Genomic DNA, 17,345 nt, shown 5'->3' with positions numbered 1-17,345 from the left:
TTAAATACTGATGTCCCATGACTTTTGGCACAACATTATACTTTTCCCTGTCTGGATGTCGAACAAAAACAAACCAGTGTGTTTTGTGTATACTGCTCTGGAAAAAATATATAAAATAAGAGACCCCTTAATAAGTTTTTTCTTGATTTTACCAATTTGAAAATCTCTGGAATATAATCAAGAAGAAGATGGATGATCACAAGCCATCAAACCAAACTGAACTGCTTGATTTTTTGCACCAGGAGTGAAGGTATACATTTATCCAAAAGCAGTGTGTAAGACTGGTGGAGGAGAACATGACGCCAAGATGCATGAAAACTGTGATTAAAAAAACACCAGGGTTATTCCACCAAATATTAATTTCTGAACTCTTAAAACTTTATAAATATAAACTTGTTTTCTTTGTATTATTTGATGTCTAAATGCTTTGCATCTTTTTTTGTTATTTCAGCCATTTCTCATTTTCTGCAAATAAATGCTCTAAAAGACAATACTTTCATATGGAATTTGGGAGAAATGTTATGCACAGTTTATAGAATAAACAGCGATGTTTATTTTTCTCAAACATATACCTGTAAATAGCATTTTTTTCCAGAGCTGTATATGTATTATGTTACAGTGTGTGTGTGAGTGTTAGCTAAACTACAGACTAATATTTACAGTAAAGGCTCAGTATTTGTCAGTGAATGTATTAGTGTGTGGGAAGAACAGTGTAAAGGGTGGTAGGGCCATGTGGATAGTGCTGGAGGTCAAAGGGTCACGGAAGCATCACCAACTGAATAAACACACACAGCTGTCTGTGTGTGTGTGTGTGTGTGTGTGTGTGTGAGGTGTGAGAGTATTACAGTGGGCTGTGTTGTGTTGGTGTGTGATATCAGAGGAAGTGAGTGTGTTATGAGTCTTGTGGTGTTTACACTGGCTGCTGGTAATCCGTGTTTTACGGGGACGGATGTGCGTCAGGCTGAAGGTCATGTGATTTTAGAGAGAGGAATATTCTGGGATGTCGGTGCTCCTCTCTCACCGTTCTCGATCTTTGGTGTCTTCATTTTGTAGGTTTGAAGGCATTAGGCTCTGGGTAGCAGATATCTCCTCTGGGATGTTCTCCAGGGTGGCAGAGGGATGCTGGGCCAGAGTGGCCATCCTCTCTGCCTCATTCCTCGCTAACTGCGCCTCCTGAGAAATAAGAAATAGTCATAAAGTTTATTATGAGTATTATAAATGCCTATTATTAGAAATGTCCTGGTTACTTTTTTTAAAATAAATTTTGCCCCTTTTTTACCATTGAAAAATAACAAATGTATTTACTAAAGGTATCTTTGTTCAAAAGCAGTTTTAAAATATTTACAGAGCACTAAAATGTCCAGTATTCCTTAAACATTCTAACGGAGTGCAACACATTTACCTCAACAGTACCATTCTAATCATAACCTCTCTTTAGTAGTGCTACTGTAGTCACACCTTTATGTCAGCAGTGCACTTTAGTCATAATGCTATTTTAATCATAATTTACCTCAGAAGTGCTATTCTAAGCATACATTTATCTCAGCAGTGCTATTCTATTAAAATATTTATCTTAGCATTTGTATTATAATAAAATATTTACCTCAGCAGTGGTATTCTAAGCATAGATTTACCTTAGCATTGCTATTAAAAAAACAATTTACCTCAGCAGTTCTATTCTAATAAAATATATACCCCAGAAGTGCTATTCTAATAAAAGATTTACCTCAGTAGTGCTATTCTAATAAAATATTTACCTCAGCAATGCTATTTTAATCATAATTTATCTCAGCAGTGCTATTTGTATAAAATATTTACCTCAGCAGTGCTGTTCTAAGCATAGATTTACCTCAGCAGTGCTATTCTAAGCATTGGTTTACCTTAGCAGTGCTATTCTAAGCATAGATTTGCCTCATCAGTGCTATTCTAATAAAAGACTGATCTCAGCAGTGGTATTCTAAGCAAATATTTACCTCAGCAGTGGTATTCTAATCATTGATTTTAAAATACTGTATTTACCTCAGCAGGGCTATTCTAAGCATATATTTACCTTAGGAGGGGTAGGCTGATAAAATATTTCCCTAATCAGTGCTATTCTAATAAAAGATTTACCTCAGCAGGGCTATTCTATGCATAGCTTTACATCAGCAGTGCTATTCTAAGCATAGATTTACCTCAGCAGTGCTATTCTAAGCATAGATTTACCACATCAGTGCCATTCTAATAAAAGATTTACCTCAGCAGGGCTATTCTATGCATAGATTTACATCAGCAGTGCTATTCTAAGCATAGATTTACATCAGCAGTGCTATTCTAAGCATATATTTTCCTCAGTAGTGCTATTCTAATCCAAATTTTACCTCATTATTCTATGCATAAATTCACATTAGTATTCTTTTGAACAACAAAGCAGTGCTAAGGCTAAATTAGCTTAGCTAACGTTAGTATTCTAGCCCTGTATAACTAAACTAACTATCTTCTGAGAACTCTCCTCAGTGCTACATATACAAGGCCATTAATATAAACATGCCTGGATCCAGACATCCCCATTTTTTATTATTAATATTATCATTATAATCAAGATTAAACTTTAACTGATAGCTTTAAGTAAATCTAATCTGTACAGTATTGTCTCGTACCTCCTGCAGCAGCTGTATCTTGGTCTGCAGGACTTGCTGCATGTGGTCAATCTCCTGCTGTCTCTCCTCACAGCGACGCTGCAGCTCTGCTTCATTGTGATTGGTCAGGCTCTCCGCTGTTGTCCTATTAAAGCATAGAAGGGGCAGACTGGTGTTAGAATGTGTGTAGAACATGTGTTATTCCCACACCCAGCACATGTATGTATAAACAGGGTATTTATATATATCTTATACAAGTGCAGGCCTGCAGACTACGGTCATTCCATTCCATTAGGTGAATAAAATTAACAAATGTTCGAAGCTGTTCCTGGAGATCTGAAGCTACGTTCACACCGCAGGTTAATGTGCCCAAATCTGTTTGTTGTTTTACACCATATGTGACACAGGTGTGCACAGTTTGCTAATAACATAAAAGAAAAAGTTACAGCTGGAAAGCTGTAAAAATCTAAAAAAGTAAAGGACTAAAAACTTTGTTTAGGAATACAGTGCTATCTTAATTTCATTGTCACCTTAAATGTATAAGTAGCACCACTTAAATTTGGAAATAATGGTTAAAGTGGTGTAAAAAGTGGTTGCCCCCTTCATGATTGATATTTTTCAGCATTAAATGTTTCAGATCAACAAACAAAAGACAACACAAGTAAAGACAAAATGCAGTTTTTAAATGAAGGTTTTCATTATTAAGGGAGAAAAAATCCAAAAATACCTGGCCCTGTGTGAAAAAAACATATATTATGTTAAAACATAAAATAAACTGTGGTTTATCACACCTGAGTTTAATTTCTGTAGCCACACCCAGATCTGATTACTGACACACCTGTTCTCAATCAAGAAATCAATGTCTTTAATAAGACATGCCTTAAGACGGTAATTGAGATCTATCAGTCTAGAAAAGGTTATAAAGCCATTTCTAAAGTTATGGGACTCCAGTAAACCACAATGAGAGCCATTATCCACAAATAGCAAAACCGTGGAACAGTGGTGAACCTTCCCAGGAGTCACCAGCCGACCAAGATTACCTCAAGAGCGCAGCGACGACTCATCCAAGAGGTCACAAAAGACCCCACAACAACATCCAAAAAACTGCAGGCCTCACTTGCCTCAGTTAAGGTCAGTGTTCATGCCTCCACCATCAGAAAGAGACCAACATGGCAGAATTCCTAGACCAAAACCACTGCTGAGCAAAAAGAACATTAAAGCTCGTCTCAATTTTGCCAGAAAACATCTTGATAATCCCCAAAAATCTGGGGAAATAACTCTGTGGACTGACAAGACAAAATTGAACTTTTTGGAAGGTGTGTGTCTTATTAGAGCGGATGTAAAAGTAACACTGCATCCGAGAAAAAGAACATTATACCAACAGTAAAACATGGTGGTGGTAGTGTGATGGTCTGGGGCTGTTTTGCTGCTTCAGGACCTGGAAGACTTGCTGTGATAAATGAAACCATGAATTCTACGTTCTACCTTAAAGTCTAAAAGTCCTTGTAAAAGAACCTCCTGCAAACTGTTTGTGACCTTAAGCTGAAACGAACTTGGTTCTGTAGCAGGACAATGATCCAAAACACATCAGCAAGTTCACCTCTGATTGGCTGAAGAAAAACAAAACGGAGACTTTGGAGTGACCTAGTCAAAGTCCTGACCTGAACCCGATTGAGATGCTGTGGCATGATCTTAAAAAGAACATTCATGCTCAAAAACCTTACAATGTGGAGGAATACTAGACTTATAGCTTTATAGCTAAAAAAGCTAGAGCATATACAGTGGCTTGCAAATGTATTTGTACCCCTTAAACCTTTCCATGTTTTGTCACATTACAACCACAGACATAAATATATTTCATTGGAATTTAATGTGAAAGACCAACACTAAGTGGTACACAATTGTGAAATGGTAAGAAATTATGCATGATTCAAATAAAAAAAATGAAAAGTACACTGTGCAAAAGTATTCAGCCCCCAATACTTCAATACTTTGTGAAACCACCTTTTGCCGCAATTACAAAGCACTATGCTGCCACCACCATGTTTGACAGTGGGGATGATGCGTTCAGAGTGATGTGCATTGTTTAATCTTCGATACACCTATAGCGTTTTGCATTTTGGTCAAAAACCATCTTGTTCCACATGTTAGCTGTGTCCCAAACATGGCTTCTGGCCAACTGCAAACAGGACTTTTTTATGGTTTTCTCTTTTAACAATGGCTTTCTTTTGCCACTCTTCCATAAAGACCACATTTGTGCAGTTCACAACTAATAGTTGTCCTATAAACACATTCTCCACCTGAGCTGTGGATCTCTGCATTTCATCCAGAGTCAAAATATGGAAAAATTCAAGGGGTATGAATACTTTTGCAAGCCACAGTATTATATCACTATATTTCTCAGTTAAGGCACATTCAGGAGACTATGAGATTGGAAAGAAGACACATGTCATGCCCTATGAAATGATAGCATTTAGAGGCATTCAGATATTCAAGTTTTAAAAGGCTAACTGTCCTTCAACACGCTGCTTATAATTAGCAATGAGCAGTCTACACAAAATGAGACGGGCTAGTTTTTGATGGTCCTCCCAGAATGGCCCACGCCGCCATGTCTGCGACCGTGTGTATGAGTGCTCTTCTTTTAAACTGGGATGAGCTCACATAACCAGTTTAATTTAAACCCTGAGTCTAAACCAGTCTAAATGATGCTGTACTGTCTGTAGGCATTCTGGGAAGGTTTCTACTGTCTACTTTTTCCCTCTCCTCTCTCTCTCTCTCTTTCTGCTCTTTGAAAATACTGTAAGGGTTCGCGCAGACGCTACTCATTACGACACATCAGTACATGAACACAGACTAATTACACAAGATTAATACATGGCAGTGTATGATTACACACAACATCATGCCGCTAGTGAAATTTGCCCCATAGTAATACTTAATTATATACACTTTATTCATAGAGTAAAAATGGAAATGAGAAATGGCTGAAATGACAAAAACGTTGCAGAGCTTTCAGAGCTCAAATAATGCAAAGAAAACAAGTTCATATTCATAAAGTTTTAAGAGTTCAGAAATCACTATTTGGTGATTTTAATCACAGTTTATTTCATACCTATTGGCATGTTCTCCTCCACCAGTTTTACACACTGCTTTTGAATAACTTTATGCTACTCACTCCTGGTGCAAAGATTCAAGCAGTTCAGCTTGGTTTGATGGTTTGTGATCATCAGTCTTCCTCTTGATTATATTCCAGAGGTTTTCAATTTGGTAAAATCAAAGAAACTCATATTTTTTAAGTGGTCTCTTTTATTCTTTTTCTGGAGCTGAATACTATGGTGTGAAGGCAACCAGCTAAGCTAAGCTAAGTATACATTTTTGCTGTCTCAAAAGCTCAGAAATGACATAGGAAGCTTCTACTCAATATAAGCACAACACAATTAACGCATCATTTGTTGTTCTTTTGCTGTCATAGCGATAGGAAAATTACGCATTGTGCGGATGGGAATGTGCAATGTGCAAGTATGATCAAAGTTTACTTTCAAACATTTGATGAAGCATAATATTAATATTTTAAGTAAATAGGAAAGACTTGGAAAGATCCGTAAAGTATTTAGTTTAACTTTTTTACCTGCTTTGTGAACTTAGCCTTTAATTTCAGCTCTCTAATGAGTGTTCATGCTCTGGAAGCTGTTGAGGAGCATGCCATCACGCAGTATCAGCCATGCCCTTTAGTCAACGCCAGCACTGTCCCTGTAAGGGTGAGTGGTTGGCATGTGAGTAAAGTGTTAAGCATGTGTGTTGGCGTGTATTCTGTGTCCCAGCTGTTGTCTGAAACTTGAGTCTAGGTACATGTTCACGTGTGTGTGTGTGTGTGTGTGTGTGTGTGTGTGTGCGTGTGAGTGTGTGTGGTATTATCAGACTAATCAGTATTGATCAGCAGTGTGTTTATTCAGCTTTAATGAGCGAGGGGTCCTTTATCTCCGCACAGGTTCATCAGACACGGAAAAAAAAACATCTGTCTGACGTCTCCGAAGCATCATCTTTAAACCCCTCCACTTATCACTCGCTCCGCCTCAGACGAGTGCAGAACCCCCCTCATCAAACGCAGTTTAATTGGTTTAACACTGTCTGGCAGAGGAGGAGCCTCTCCAAGGGCTCGGATAAATAAGAGAGTGGATGCTGATATAACATAAATAATGCATTTAATGCATAGAATTGAAAGATTCCAGACGTCCACAGCTGTCGCACAGTCACAGAAACACAGATGTTGGACCCCACTTTTAACCTTTCAGCTGGGCTTTAGAAAAAAGGTTTTTATTAATTCACTAGAGGCTCATTTTCACATACTGAAGTGGCCCAAATAGGAATTAAACGTGTGTGAACGTAGCTTTCAGAGGAACTTTAATGCTCCTGTTCCGTTACTTGTTAAAAAGTAGAAAAACAGGCCCGAGAAAGAAAGAGAGTGAAAGACAGAGAGAGAGAGAGATTAGGAGCAAGGGAGAAAGTGCCAGAGCAAGGGAGAGAGTGTAGGAGAGAGAAGAAGAGAAAGAGCATAAGAGAAAGCATGAAAGAGTATAGAGACAGTTCGACAGGTTGAGAGTAAGAAAGAGAAAGAGAGATTGAACAGATCAAGCAAGAGATCGAACAGATTGAGAGACAGAGAGAGAGAGAGATTGACAGATAAAGATAAAGAGAGAACGTTAGAGATAAACAGATTGAGAGCGTGAAAGAAAGAAACAGAGAAAGAGAGAGAGATTGACAGATTGAGAGAGACAGTGAAAGAGAGAGTGTGAGAAAGAGATAAACAGATAAATAACTTACTGAGAGACAGTAAGTTAGAAAAAGAGAAAGATCAACAGATCGAGAGGGAGAATAAAAAAGAGAGATCGAAAGATCGAGAGATAGTAAGAGAGAGTCAGAGAGAGAGATTGAGAGAGTCTGAGAGAGAGAGAGAAAAAGACTGAGAGAGAGAAAATAAGAGATCAAGAGATTGACAGATTAAGAGAAAGAAAGAGAGACAGAACGTAAGAGATAAATAGATTAAAAGACAGAAAGAGAGACTGTGAGAAAGAAAAAGATCAACAGATCAAGAGAAAGTAAGAGAGTCTGAGAGAGAAAGACAGAGATTAAGAGAGAGAGAGAATAAGAGAGAGAGTTTGACATTCAGATTCAGATGAAGTAAGAGAGAGAAAGAGAGATTGATTGGATTGAGAGAAAGATCAGAAAGAGAGATGAGAAAGAGAGAGAGAAAGTAAGAGATAAATAGATTTAGAGAGAAAGAGAGAGAAATAGAGATTGACGATTGAGAAAGACAGAGAAATAGACTGTGAGATTGACAGATTGAGAGAAAGTACGAGAAAGTCAGAGAGATTGAACAGATTGAGAGCGAGACATTGATTAGATTGTGTGAAAGATCGAACAGTCCGAGAGAGAGAGAGCAACAGAGAGAGAAAGAGAGAGACTAACAGATTGAGAGGGATCAAGAGACAAAAAAGAGACATTGAGAGAGATCGACAGACTGAGAGAGTAAGTTAGAGAGAGAGAGATTGAAAAATCCAGAGAATCAGAAAGAGAGAGTAAAATCTTGAGCTTGAGAAATACTTACAGAGCTTTATCTAGAAGCTGCTGTTTCTCCTGTAACTCCTGCTTCAAGCTCTCCACCTCCACCTTCAGCTCGATGTTCTGAAATCAACACAAATCACACATATTAGCATATGAGTCAGACAGAACCATGTCAACACATTTAAGCTTTACAAAGAACTGTTGAGATTTTCTGCTTTAATCCTGCCTTTCCTGTGTAAAGTAACACACAACCCCAACCGCTGGTGTGAGGATCTGGAGAGCATCGCGTATGACAGTCAGTCACCTCTAGTAGTGATTTGAGGGACACTAACAGATAAGTTATACAGTATACAGTATGTACAGAACATCCTGCAGCCATGTATGTTGTCTCTCACGGAAGATGTTTCAGCTTCCAGCTTTTTTCAGCTCACCCACACACAGCCAATGTCTCCAATGTTTTCTCTGGAATGCCTGCCCGGTTGCCAGATTTATCACTAAACATGAATTTTTGGGACCAGCTGTGGTTAAATGTGCTGCAGGATACCATACAGAACCTGTTTGTCTTATCTTGTATCCAGGTAAGAGGACCCTAACAGGGTACTAGAGCCTCCTTTCATTTGTACAGTTTTCCCTAATAAACGTATAACTCTAAAACTCTCTAATATTATAATCAATTGCATAAATTATAATTAAATCACACATACAGTATAAAGCTCCATTCCATTATAACTATTACTATATCCTGGCACTTTATTGTTTTGTAAATGAGTGTATATGAGGTGTTTGAATGGATATGCTGTAAATACCATGCTTGAGATAAGAAATATAGTATATTTCCTGCTCTGATTTAGCTGTGAGACAATTAGTGGTACGTGTAAATGAGTGAGATGTGTGAGATCTAAAGAGACACGAAGCATCTGGTGAGATATGTGATATTTTTCAGGGCACAGGAAGAGGAGGGTTGGAGAGTATGGAGACGATGGAGGAAATTTACACACTCCGTGTGAGAAAGAGAAGCCGTGCTGAACACACACTTTACTGCTGTAATGAAGCCTTCATCTGTACCGAGCCTGAGAGAGGACGGGGTGCAGTACGAGCTCAGGGAGGGGCAGAGCAGGTGCAGCAGGTGCAGCAGGGTGGGCACACAGACAACAGTGCCAGTTACTATTTTTTTTAACACTATTCCCCTATTTGTTTGTTTAATATACCTTATAAGAAAAGTGTCATAATTTTTTTTTACATTATTAAATTATGAACATAATGAAACGTATGCAGTGACCAGAAAGTCTTTAAACTAGTTGTTTCAATTATTCAAAAAAAAAAAAAAACATTAATCACACCAATATTCTGTGATTACTAGGGGTGTGACACAAACCATAGGCTTAATATGACTGGTTGTGGTTATGCATAGTTAAATTACAAGAGATTTAGGAGAAAAAAACACAAACCATCGGCTTGACTGGTGTGGTTTGCACTTATTGTTTGCACTATATAAGACCTAGAAAAGTTTTATTTTTTTATTTTTTATTCTTATTCTTATTTATATTTCTTAATGTGTGAAAGAAACCAGTCTGTTAAGTTTGCGTTATTTGATTTTGTCAAATAAAACTCTAGTTTTCAAGCCATTTTTCATTTTTGACGTTTTCTTTTTAATTTTTATTTTTAAATCTCGTCTCGTTCTCGTGAACCCAATATCGTGTCTCGTCTCGTCTAATGATATTAGTGTCTCATTACACCACTAGTGATTACTCTTAAATAAGCTCACTTTCTTCTTCTTAGGATTTAAGCTTTTAACAGTGGATATTTAAATGTAAATAGAATAATGAAAGTAAGATCTGCTAATTTTATTATATTTATATTAGTCCTGTCAATCACCTAAAAACATATTTGTATTAATCACAACAATATTCTGAAAATCTAAAAATCATAAAATAAAAAAGAAAAATTGCGAGTAATCCTGTAAGCATAAATCAGTAAGTCAGTAAATCAGTAAATGTGTTTACATGCACTCATGCAATCTCGTGTCATTAGATAATTGGTAAAATCCAGCTTTGCGTGTGTCAGACAATAATCCGTCTCACTTATGCGTGTGACAAATTAATTTTTTTTTGTTGCAGTTTTTTGGACCTACTTTACGAGCAAACATGTTTGCAGTTAACAGATATGTGCAGAATACATACGAATTTAGCCTATTTATATTAATACTGTCAATTAAAAATTAATACATTAATTAAAAAAGCAATATTCTGTTAAAATCATGATTAAAAAATCTATATGCTGGAATTTTCCTGTATTTTCTGGAGGGAGACTCCTCTACATTCTGAACTCTGAGCTGAAACATCACAATTATGGGGCCAGACTTGGTCAAATTTATTTTATTACCAATTATTTATGTTAATAAAATAGTAAATAAAGTTAAAGTTTCCAAATTAATCAGATGCATTAACATGAAAAATATAATAGCGCATAAAATGAAACTGTACACTGTAAATGACCTTTGCTTTGTAGCTACAGTGCACAACAAAAAAAGACGAAAAAAAAACAGATACAGATACGCCCAATTGCTTTCTTTAGTTTTCTGTAAAAAAAAATCTGATATCATAAGCATTTACATGCACATAATAATCTAACAACTGCAGAAAAATAGATGTTGTAATCCAATTGAGTAATCCAATCCAATATTGGTATATTCTACCTTTACATGAACCATAATAATTTTTTTTCTTTGCAACCATTCAATAATCTCACAAAAGCATGTGACATTAACTTCAAACTTCTTGTTGCTGTTTCTTTAAAACATGGAACCACTTTACCGGAAAACATGTACATATGTGGTTGTGAGAGTAAAAACTGATTAGCCCAAAAACAGGGGCAAGTCCTATACATTCAGATTCAGTTTATATTTCTCAAGGTACATATTTTAGAAGAGCAAAAATTGAACTGTTTTACACTAATTATTATATTGTAATTGTAATATTGTAATGTTATCTAGTGTTTTCTTGTCAACTTTGCGAAGTATTGCCAACTTTGCATGCTGAGCGAGTTCCTGTCTGCTTATGATTCCTGTGTATGATCCCTTTTTTAGGTTAGGTTGACATGTCTGTTTATTCTAGTGGTTTTAGTGGTCTTGCTAATGTTCCACAGTTTTGTCTTAGCTTTTTGGACATGTCTCCTTTGTTAGCTGTCTATCTGATTATTACTGTGTTTACTACCAGTGATATTAAACCCTTTACTTTGACTTTTCAATCTGCAAACGTTTGATCTGCTCCTTAAATCTTCTTCCAATGGGTATTATTATATTTATGAAACAAAACACTATTATAATTTAGGTTGAAACATTTTTTCTGCACGTGTGTTCTGCTCCTGTAAAGCTGGTGATTAAGCTGGGTGAAGTTGGCGTGGAGATGGGGCATCTTTCACTGCTGTCACACAGATTATATTTAGCACAGAGGAATCTGGAGCTGAGGGTAAACTGCACTTCAGCAGCTGCTGTCTGCATAACTGATTTAATACACCAAACGCACTTAGTATATATGCACACACAGGACATACACCAGCAAGCACAAGAAGATCCACACACACACACACACACACACAGATACGCACACAGATATGTACCAATGCTGGGAGGTATACCAGTGTATACCAGAGGGGAAATTTAAACCGGAATGCATTTTTCACATACTGCCATACCGCTAGAGCTGTTGTGGACACACACTGGTACAGCTTGCTAACCTAATGCTAGCCAGTTAGCATAACAAGCTAACACACTGTAGTGACAGTAGCTCAGCTCTGTGGTATCAAAACACTCTTTTCACTCTGTCCTACCTGGAGAAACATTATGTGATATTAGATCGGCACTTTATCTGAGGAGCTCCTGCTGCTGTTTCTCACTGTATGAGTGTTTTTATACAAGTAAAATAGAAAATCTACAGCAAACAGCAATTATTCACTCAGAGAAAAAGAGAGGAATGGAATTGCGCAATCAATCCACAACTCTGAGAAAAGTTTCTCTCATCCCCCAGACAAGTCCAGAATTGGTCCTGGGTACAGAATCCTTTATTCAGCACAAGCACACATAAAACTCCCTAAAACTCTGGATATGAGATAAAAAAAAATTCAAGAGAAGTGACTATAGCCCTTTTAAATATATTAATACTGTAGCTTGAAGGATAATTTTAATGCACACTGAATTGAATGTATTTGTTAATTGGAGAAAGAAGGGAATTGTTGCTGCTTTTAATACTGTAATGCTATGGATTTAAGAATAACATATTGTACATTGATATTAAATTTATGTCTAACTTGTGCAAGAGATGTCTGCAATAGATGGCTTTGAGACAGAGCTATGATAGGTACCTTAAAGAAGTCACGTTCAGAATTTTACTGCCATCAGTAGTGGAGGACATCCTTTGCCTACCAGTCCCTTCATTCTACTTCTTCTACATCATATTCTACACTATTGAATGATCTGACCAATTTTGGGTTTTACTGATGTCTCTAATGGTTTATTCTTGTTTGTCAGCCTCATAGTGCACTATTTTACCAAATGCATTCACTCACCCACCCAAACCATTGAGTTCAAGTGTTCTAATCACATCCGTGGCCACAGGTGTAAAAAAGGTGTTTAAAAAGAAGCAAGCTTAGGTTCGGTGGTGCTTGGAAGTTTGCAATCCCTTTAGACTTGAACCTAACCATCGCTACTCTCTACAAATCTACATTCAGACAGGCTGTGTTAAAATTAAAGAAACTCAAGGATGTTATTATACTCCCCAGGAGTGTCCACCAACAAAGTTCATGCCAAGAGCAAGAGCCAAAATTTACAGCTTATAATTGGACAATAACTGTGTGCGAGTGGTCCAGTGGACTAAGGCGCTGCCACTATGATCGGGTGATCGCTGGTTCAAATCCCAGTCATGCAGCTATGCGCCTTATTGGTATATTGGCCTTGCTCTCTCTGGGTTGGTAGATGCCGCTCTTTCCTCTCATCACTCCAAAGGGTGATGAAGATCAGCAGAAGGCGTCTGTGAGCTGATGTATCAGAACCGTGTCGCTGCGCTTTGCAGGATTTGCGGGATTGCAGCTGAGTCGGTGGGAGTATCGGCATAACTTAAATGATGTTAAATGATAAAACGAAGACAGAATGGCGATTTTTTGGTAAATCTATCAACAAAAGGGATCAGAAAAACACCACATCTTGCAGATCTCTACACGCACCTCACAGTGTTAGTGAAACAAGCCCCTGATCTGAATCCTGTAGAAATGTTAGGTAGGAGCTGAAGCAGCAGCTAATGAGAGGAAACCTACCATCCCAGAATAAGTTAAAATTCCTCCATGCTGGTGTGCAGGACTGATCAACAATTACCAGAATTTTTTAGTTGCTGTTATTGGTGCACAAGAGGGACACCAGATACTGAAAGCAAAGGTTCTCCAACTTTTGCTGCTTACAGATTTGTAATATTGGATAATTTTATCTCAATATATAAATGTGTGTGATGGGCAGACTGTGATAGAGCTGTTTACTGCAGCTGACCTTCAGGAAAACACTGACAGCACCAGCACTGAGCCCTTAATATCACACACGCACACACACACACATTGACACTAACTCACATCTGCTAACCCCCCCCCCCCCCCCCCAAGGTGGGTATAGTTTTAATGTCTAATAGACCCCAGCCCAACACACAGTGTCCACAGTCACACTGTGAAGACACACCCCGTATACAGTATACATGTAAAGACCATAGAACTCCCCATAAAAAACGTTGTATTTTTATTATATTTAAACATATTATCATTTGTAAAAATCATTTAAAAATAACGTGTAATGGTAATATACAGTACCGGTCAAAATTTTGAACACAATTTATATTCAGTGTTTTTTTTTTCATTCTTTCATTATTTTAAAATTATCTTACTTATGTTTGGCTCTTAATGACTTTCTGCTTATTTGTACCTCAGTATAATGTATTTCAAATTTGTCTTAGATCAGCGATGAGAAATGACATTATCCATGTAATAAGAGCCAAAAAAAAAAAAAAAAATCTTGACCATTTAAATTGATTTAAAATCAATACTTATTCAAATTCAGTGATTTCAACCTCATGTTACAGTTCAAGACAAAAACATAGCTAGACACTTTTACTAATTAAATCTACTTTTGAAGGATGATAAACGTTGCAAGCTTTATTTGTTGGCAACTCCTCCAAACACTGCTTATAAAAAAAAGTGAGCTAACTGCTAACACTAAATGAACAACAGTAACAATAAAAGTGTTCAGTCAAACAATAAATCCCCTTGATACATAAAGGTACGGATTAAAAGTTTGTGCAGATAACAGCCCTTCTTGTAAACTTTACTGAGCTTAACTTTTTTCATTTTTTTTGTAGCCAACTTGGTTGACTAGCTAGCTAGCATGAATGGCTAATGTAGCTTAGTGGATAAACTACATACCTGAACACTCAAACAAACAAAATACCAGCACTATATAGAATAATGAACAAGAACTAGTGTTTTACCGAATTTCGACTCCCCTTAGTGATTATGTTGTGGTGACTCTGTATCTACTGTAACTGTAGATTAACTCCTTATAAACTCTGACTTTATAAACAGAAATAAATGGAATCTGAGGGGAAACTGTTATTCTCATTTTCCTACATGATGTACATGCATGCAAAAGGGGTCAAATTTGGCAGGGAGGCAGAATTTGGCAAAACACCTGGAACAGCAACTCACTGAACATACTGCTCTCTGATGCACGAAGTGAATAACACGATTGGGTACCACTTTAAAATAAGACTACCTTTATAAAGGGTTTATAAATGGTTTACAATTAGTTTATTAATGGTTACTACTTAGGTTGTAAATGCCTTAAAAATGATTAATAATCCGTTATAACACATACATAGAAAGGGCAACCTACAACCTAATTAGTAACCATTAATAAACTAATTGTAAACCATTTATAAAGCCTTTATAAAGATCTTATAAAGGTCTTATTTTAAAGTGGTACCCACGATTGACTGCATTAGCTCCTGTTACGGGTGGATATATTAGGCAGCGAGTGAACAGTCAGGTCTTAAAGATGTGATGAAGCAAAAAAATGGCATAAGAGTGGTGTAAGAATCCCCAGTCAAACACTCTCATCAGCTCATCCTGTCCCACTATAATCATCAACCCTGATACTGTCCAGTATCTCTTCCAGGAGAGCTTATTATAGCACATACACACACACACACCTGCTGTTTATGTTCCACTGCCCATAGAGACAGAGCTCATTTTAAGCTGGCAGTTCCAGCCAGAGCAAGGATACTCTGGGATTGGTCAGTGTGGGGGAGAGGGGTCAGAAGCAGTACCAAACATATTCCATAACACACACACACACACACTGTACCAGGCAGCACAGAACCAGGCCATATCTCACACTCACACACACACACACTCATGTCCCAAACTTACTTGAGAACATTCACTTTCACCTTCTGTCTAAATCATCAACCTCCTTCTACACTTCTACTTTCATAACAATAAATAAACTAAAATAATGTAGCTGCTGTCACAGCAAAACCTTGTACCTCCTAAATTCTGCAGAAGAAAAACCCTTTCAATAGAAATCAATTAAAAATAATACTTTTTGTACTGTATTTCTACTAGTCTACAACTCATGATACTTTAAGACAATATAAATGTAACATAACATAACAACTAGAATTTCCCCTCGGGGATCAATAAAGTATCTATCTATCTATCTATCTATCTATCTATCTATCTATCTATCTATCTATCTATCTATCTATCTATCTATCTATCTATCTATCTATCTATCTATCTATCTATCTATCTAACATATCAACGTAACGTAACTTTACAGGAGAGAGATAAAAACCTTTGGTGTAAAAAGTGTTTGTTTCAGGTCATTTTAAAGTATTTCTATTGGTCCATCCATCAAAGTTTAAAAACGTGTAAGGGACAGCTTGTCTTCAAATTATGTAGTAAATTAAAAATCAACAAAACTGAGATACATGTTTTTGATTGGCCATCAACGGTACATACCCAATAGACATTTTTACAGATCTGAATATTCATCTTGTTTTTAGGTTTAATTATTAAGTTAAAACAAGTAAACTATACAGCAAACAGAGTACTATATATTTGAATATACAATAATACTAATTTATTGTAATTTAACATATTATAAAATAAACAATAAAACGTGCCAGAAATAAGGTACATTACACGTCTTAGGTTTTAATTCTTACCAGTGTGTTAAATTTGACAAATAAACAGAAACCATGTTCCTAAATGTGCAGAAAAATATCATATTTAAGTTGCTACCTATGCCTTTTTAGTAAACTGTAGTCCTGTCTCAGTTTCTCGGAATAGTTTACTATCCTCCTTTCACCCTGAACTACAGGCTGTAATTATAGAACTACAAAATGTTCTTTATGATCAGTGAAGCTGATTAGCTTTTCATGTAACAAATAAGGAATTTAAATCTCATAAACCTCAACTTAAAAAAAAAAACAATATTCAAATGTAACTTGCAAAAGAAGACTTGAGATCGATGTTTGAGATCTAAATAAACAGGTTAAGACCTAATATCTCAGTCCAGGCATTAGCCTGTAAACAGCTGCTCTGCGTTAACACTAATGAGCTAATGAGAGATTTATGATAATGTAAAGATATCATATATCAAACATTACAAACCTAATCTGCTTAAACCTTCGCTACGGTTTAATCACACAGCCGTCAGCATCCCCATCCAGTGGGATAATTAGCTGAATCACCTGAAAGGACAGAGCAGGGCTAGTGTGTCTGTGTGTGGATGAGAGGAGGCTGTGTGGGATAAGTGGGTTTAGATTATACTGGGGATTATGGGAGCTGTAGTGGGATTTGATGAGGCTCTGGGATAGAGGTGATGTGCAGTGGAGACAATTTCTGTCATGCTGGCGCTATCTGTACTCTGGCTCATCTATCGATACGCTGCTCAGAGATGGCCTTTTATGTAGAAATGACTGTGTACACACACACACACACACACACACACACACACACACACACACACACCACAGCTGCTTATCGATGTCACCTTGCTCTAACTGGGGGCTGTATTAAGTTTGTAAGTTGTAGTTTTGTGTTGCTGGTCCAAATATTATTATAGCATTA

At 36.9% G+C, this 17,345-nt stretch overlaps 1 protein-coding gene across 1 annotated transcript in view; it reads right to left on the bottom strand.

The window, feature by feature from the left end:
- The window catches only part of LOC103021361 (myomegalin), a 116,759-nt gene that overhangs the window by 79,002 nt on the left and 20,412 nt on the right, over window positions 1–17,345 (bottom strand). The window contains exons 5-7 of the mRNA XM_022679285.2: window positions 8,224–8,300; window positions 2,640–2,763; window positions 1,022–1,173 (exon numbers count right to left, since the gene is read on the bottom strand). Of these exons, the coding sequence (XP_022535006.2) occupies window positions 1,022–1,173; window positions 2,640–2,763; window positions 8,224–8,300 (353 nt within the window). The remainder of the gene's footprint in view (window positions 1–1,021; window positions 1,174–2,639; window positions 2,764–8,223; window positions 8,301–17,345) is intronic.

This window comes from Astyanax mexicanus, chromosome 4 (assembly GCF_023375975.1).
Source record: "Astyanax mexicanus isolate ESR-SI-001 chromosome 4, AstMex3_surface, whole genome shotgun sequence".
Lineage (NCBI taxonomy): Eukaryota > Metazoa > Chordata > Actinopteri > Characiformes > Acestrorhamphidae > Astyanax > Astyanax mexicanus.
The sequence above is the reverse complement of the archived record's forward strand: the minus strand, read 5'-3'. Positions and strand labels throughout refer to the sequence as shown.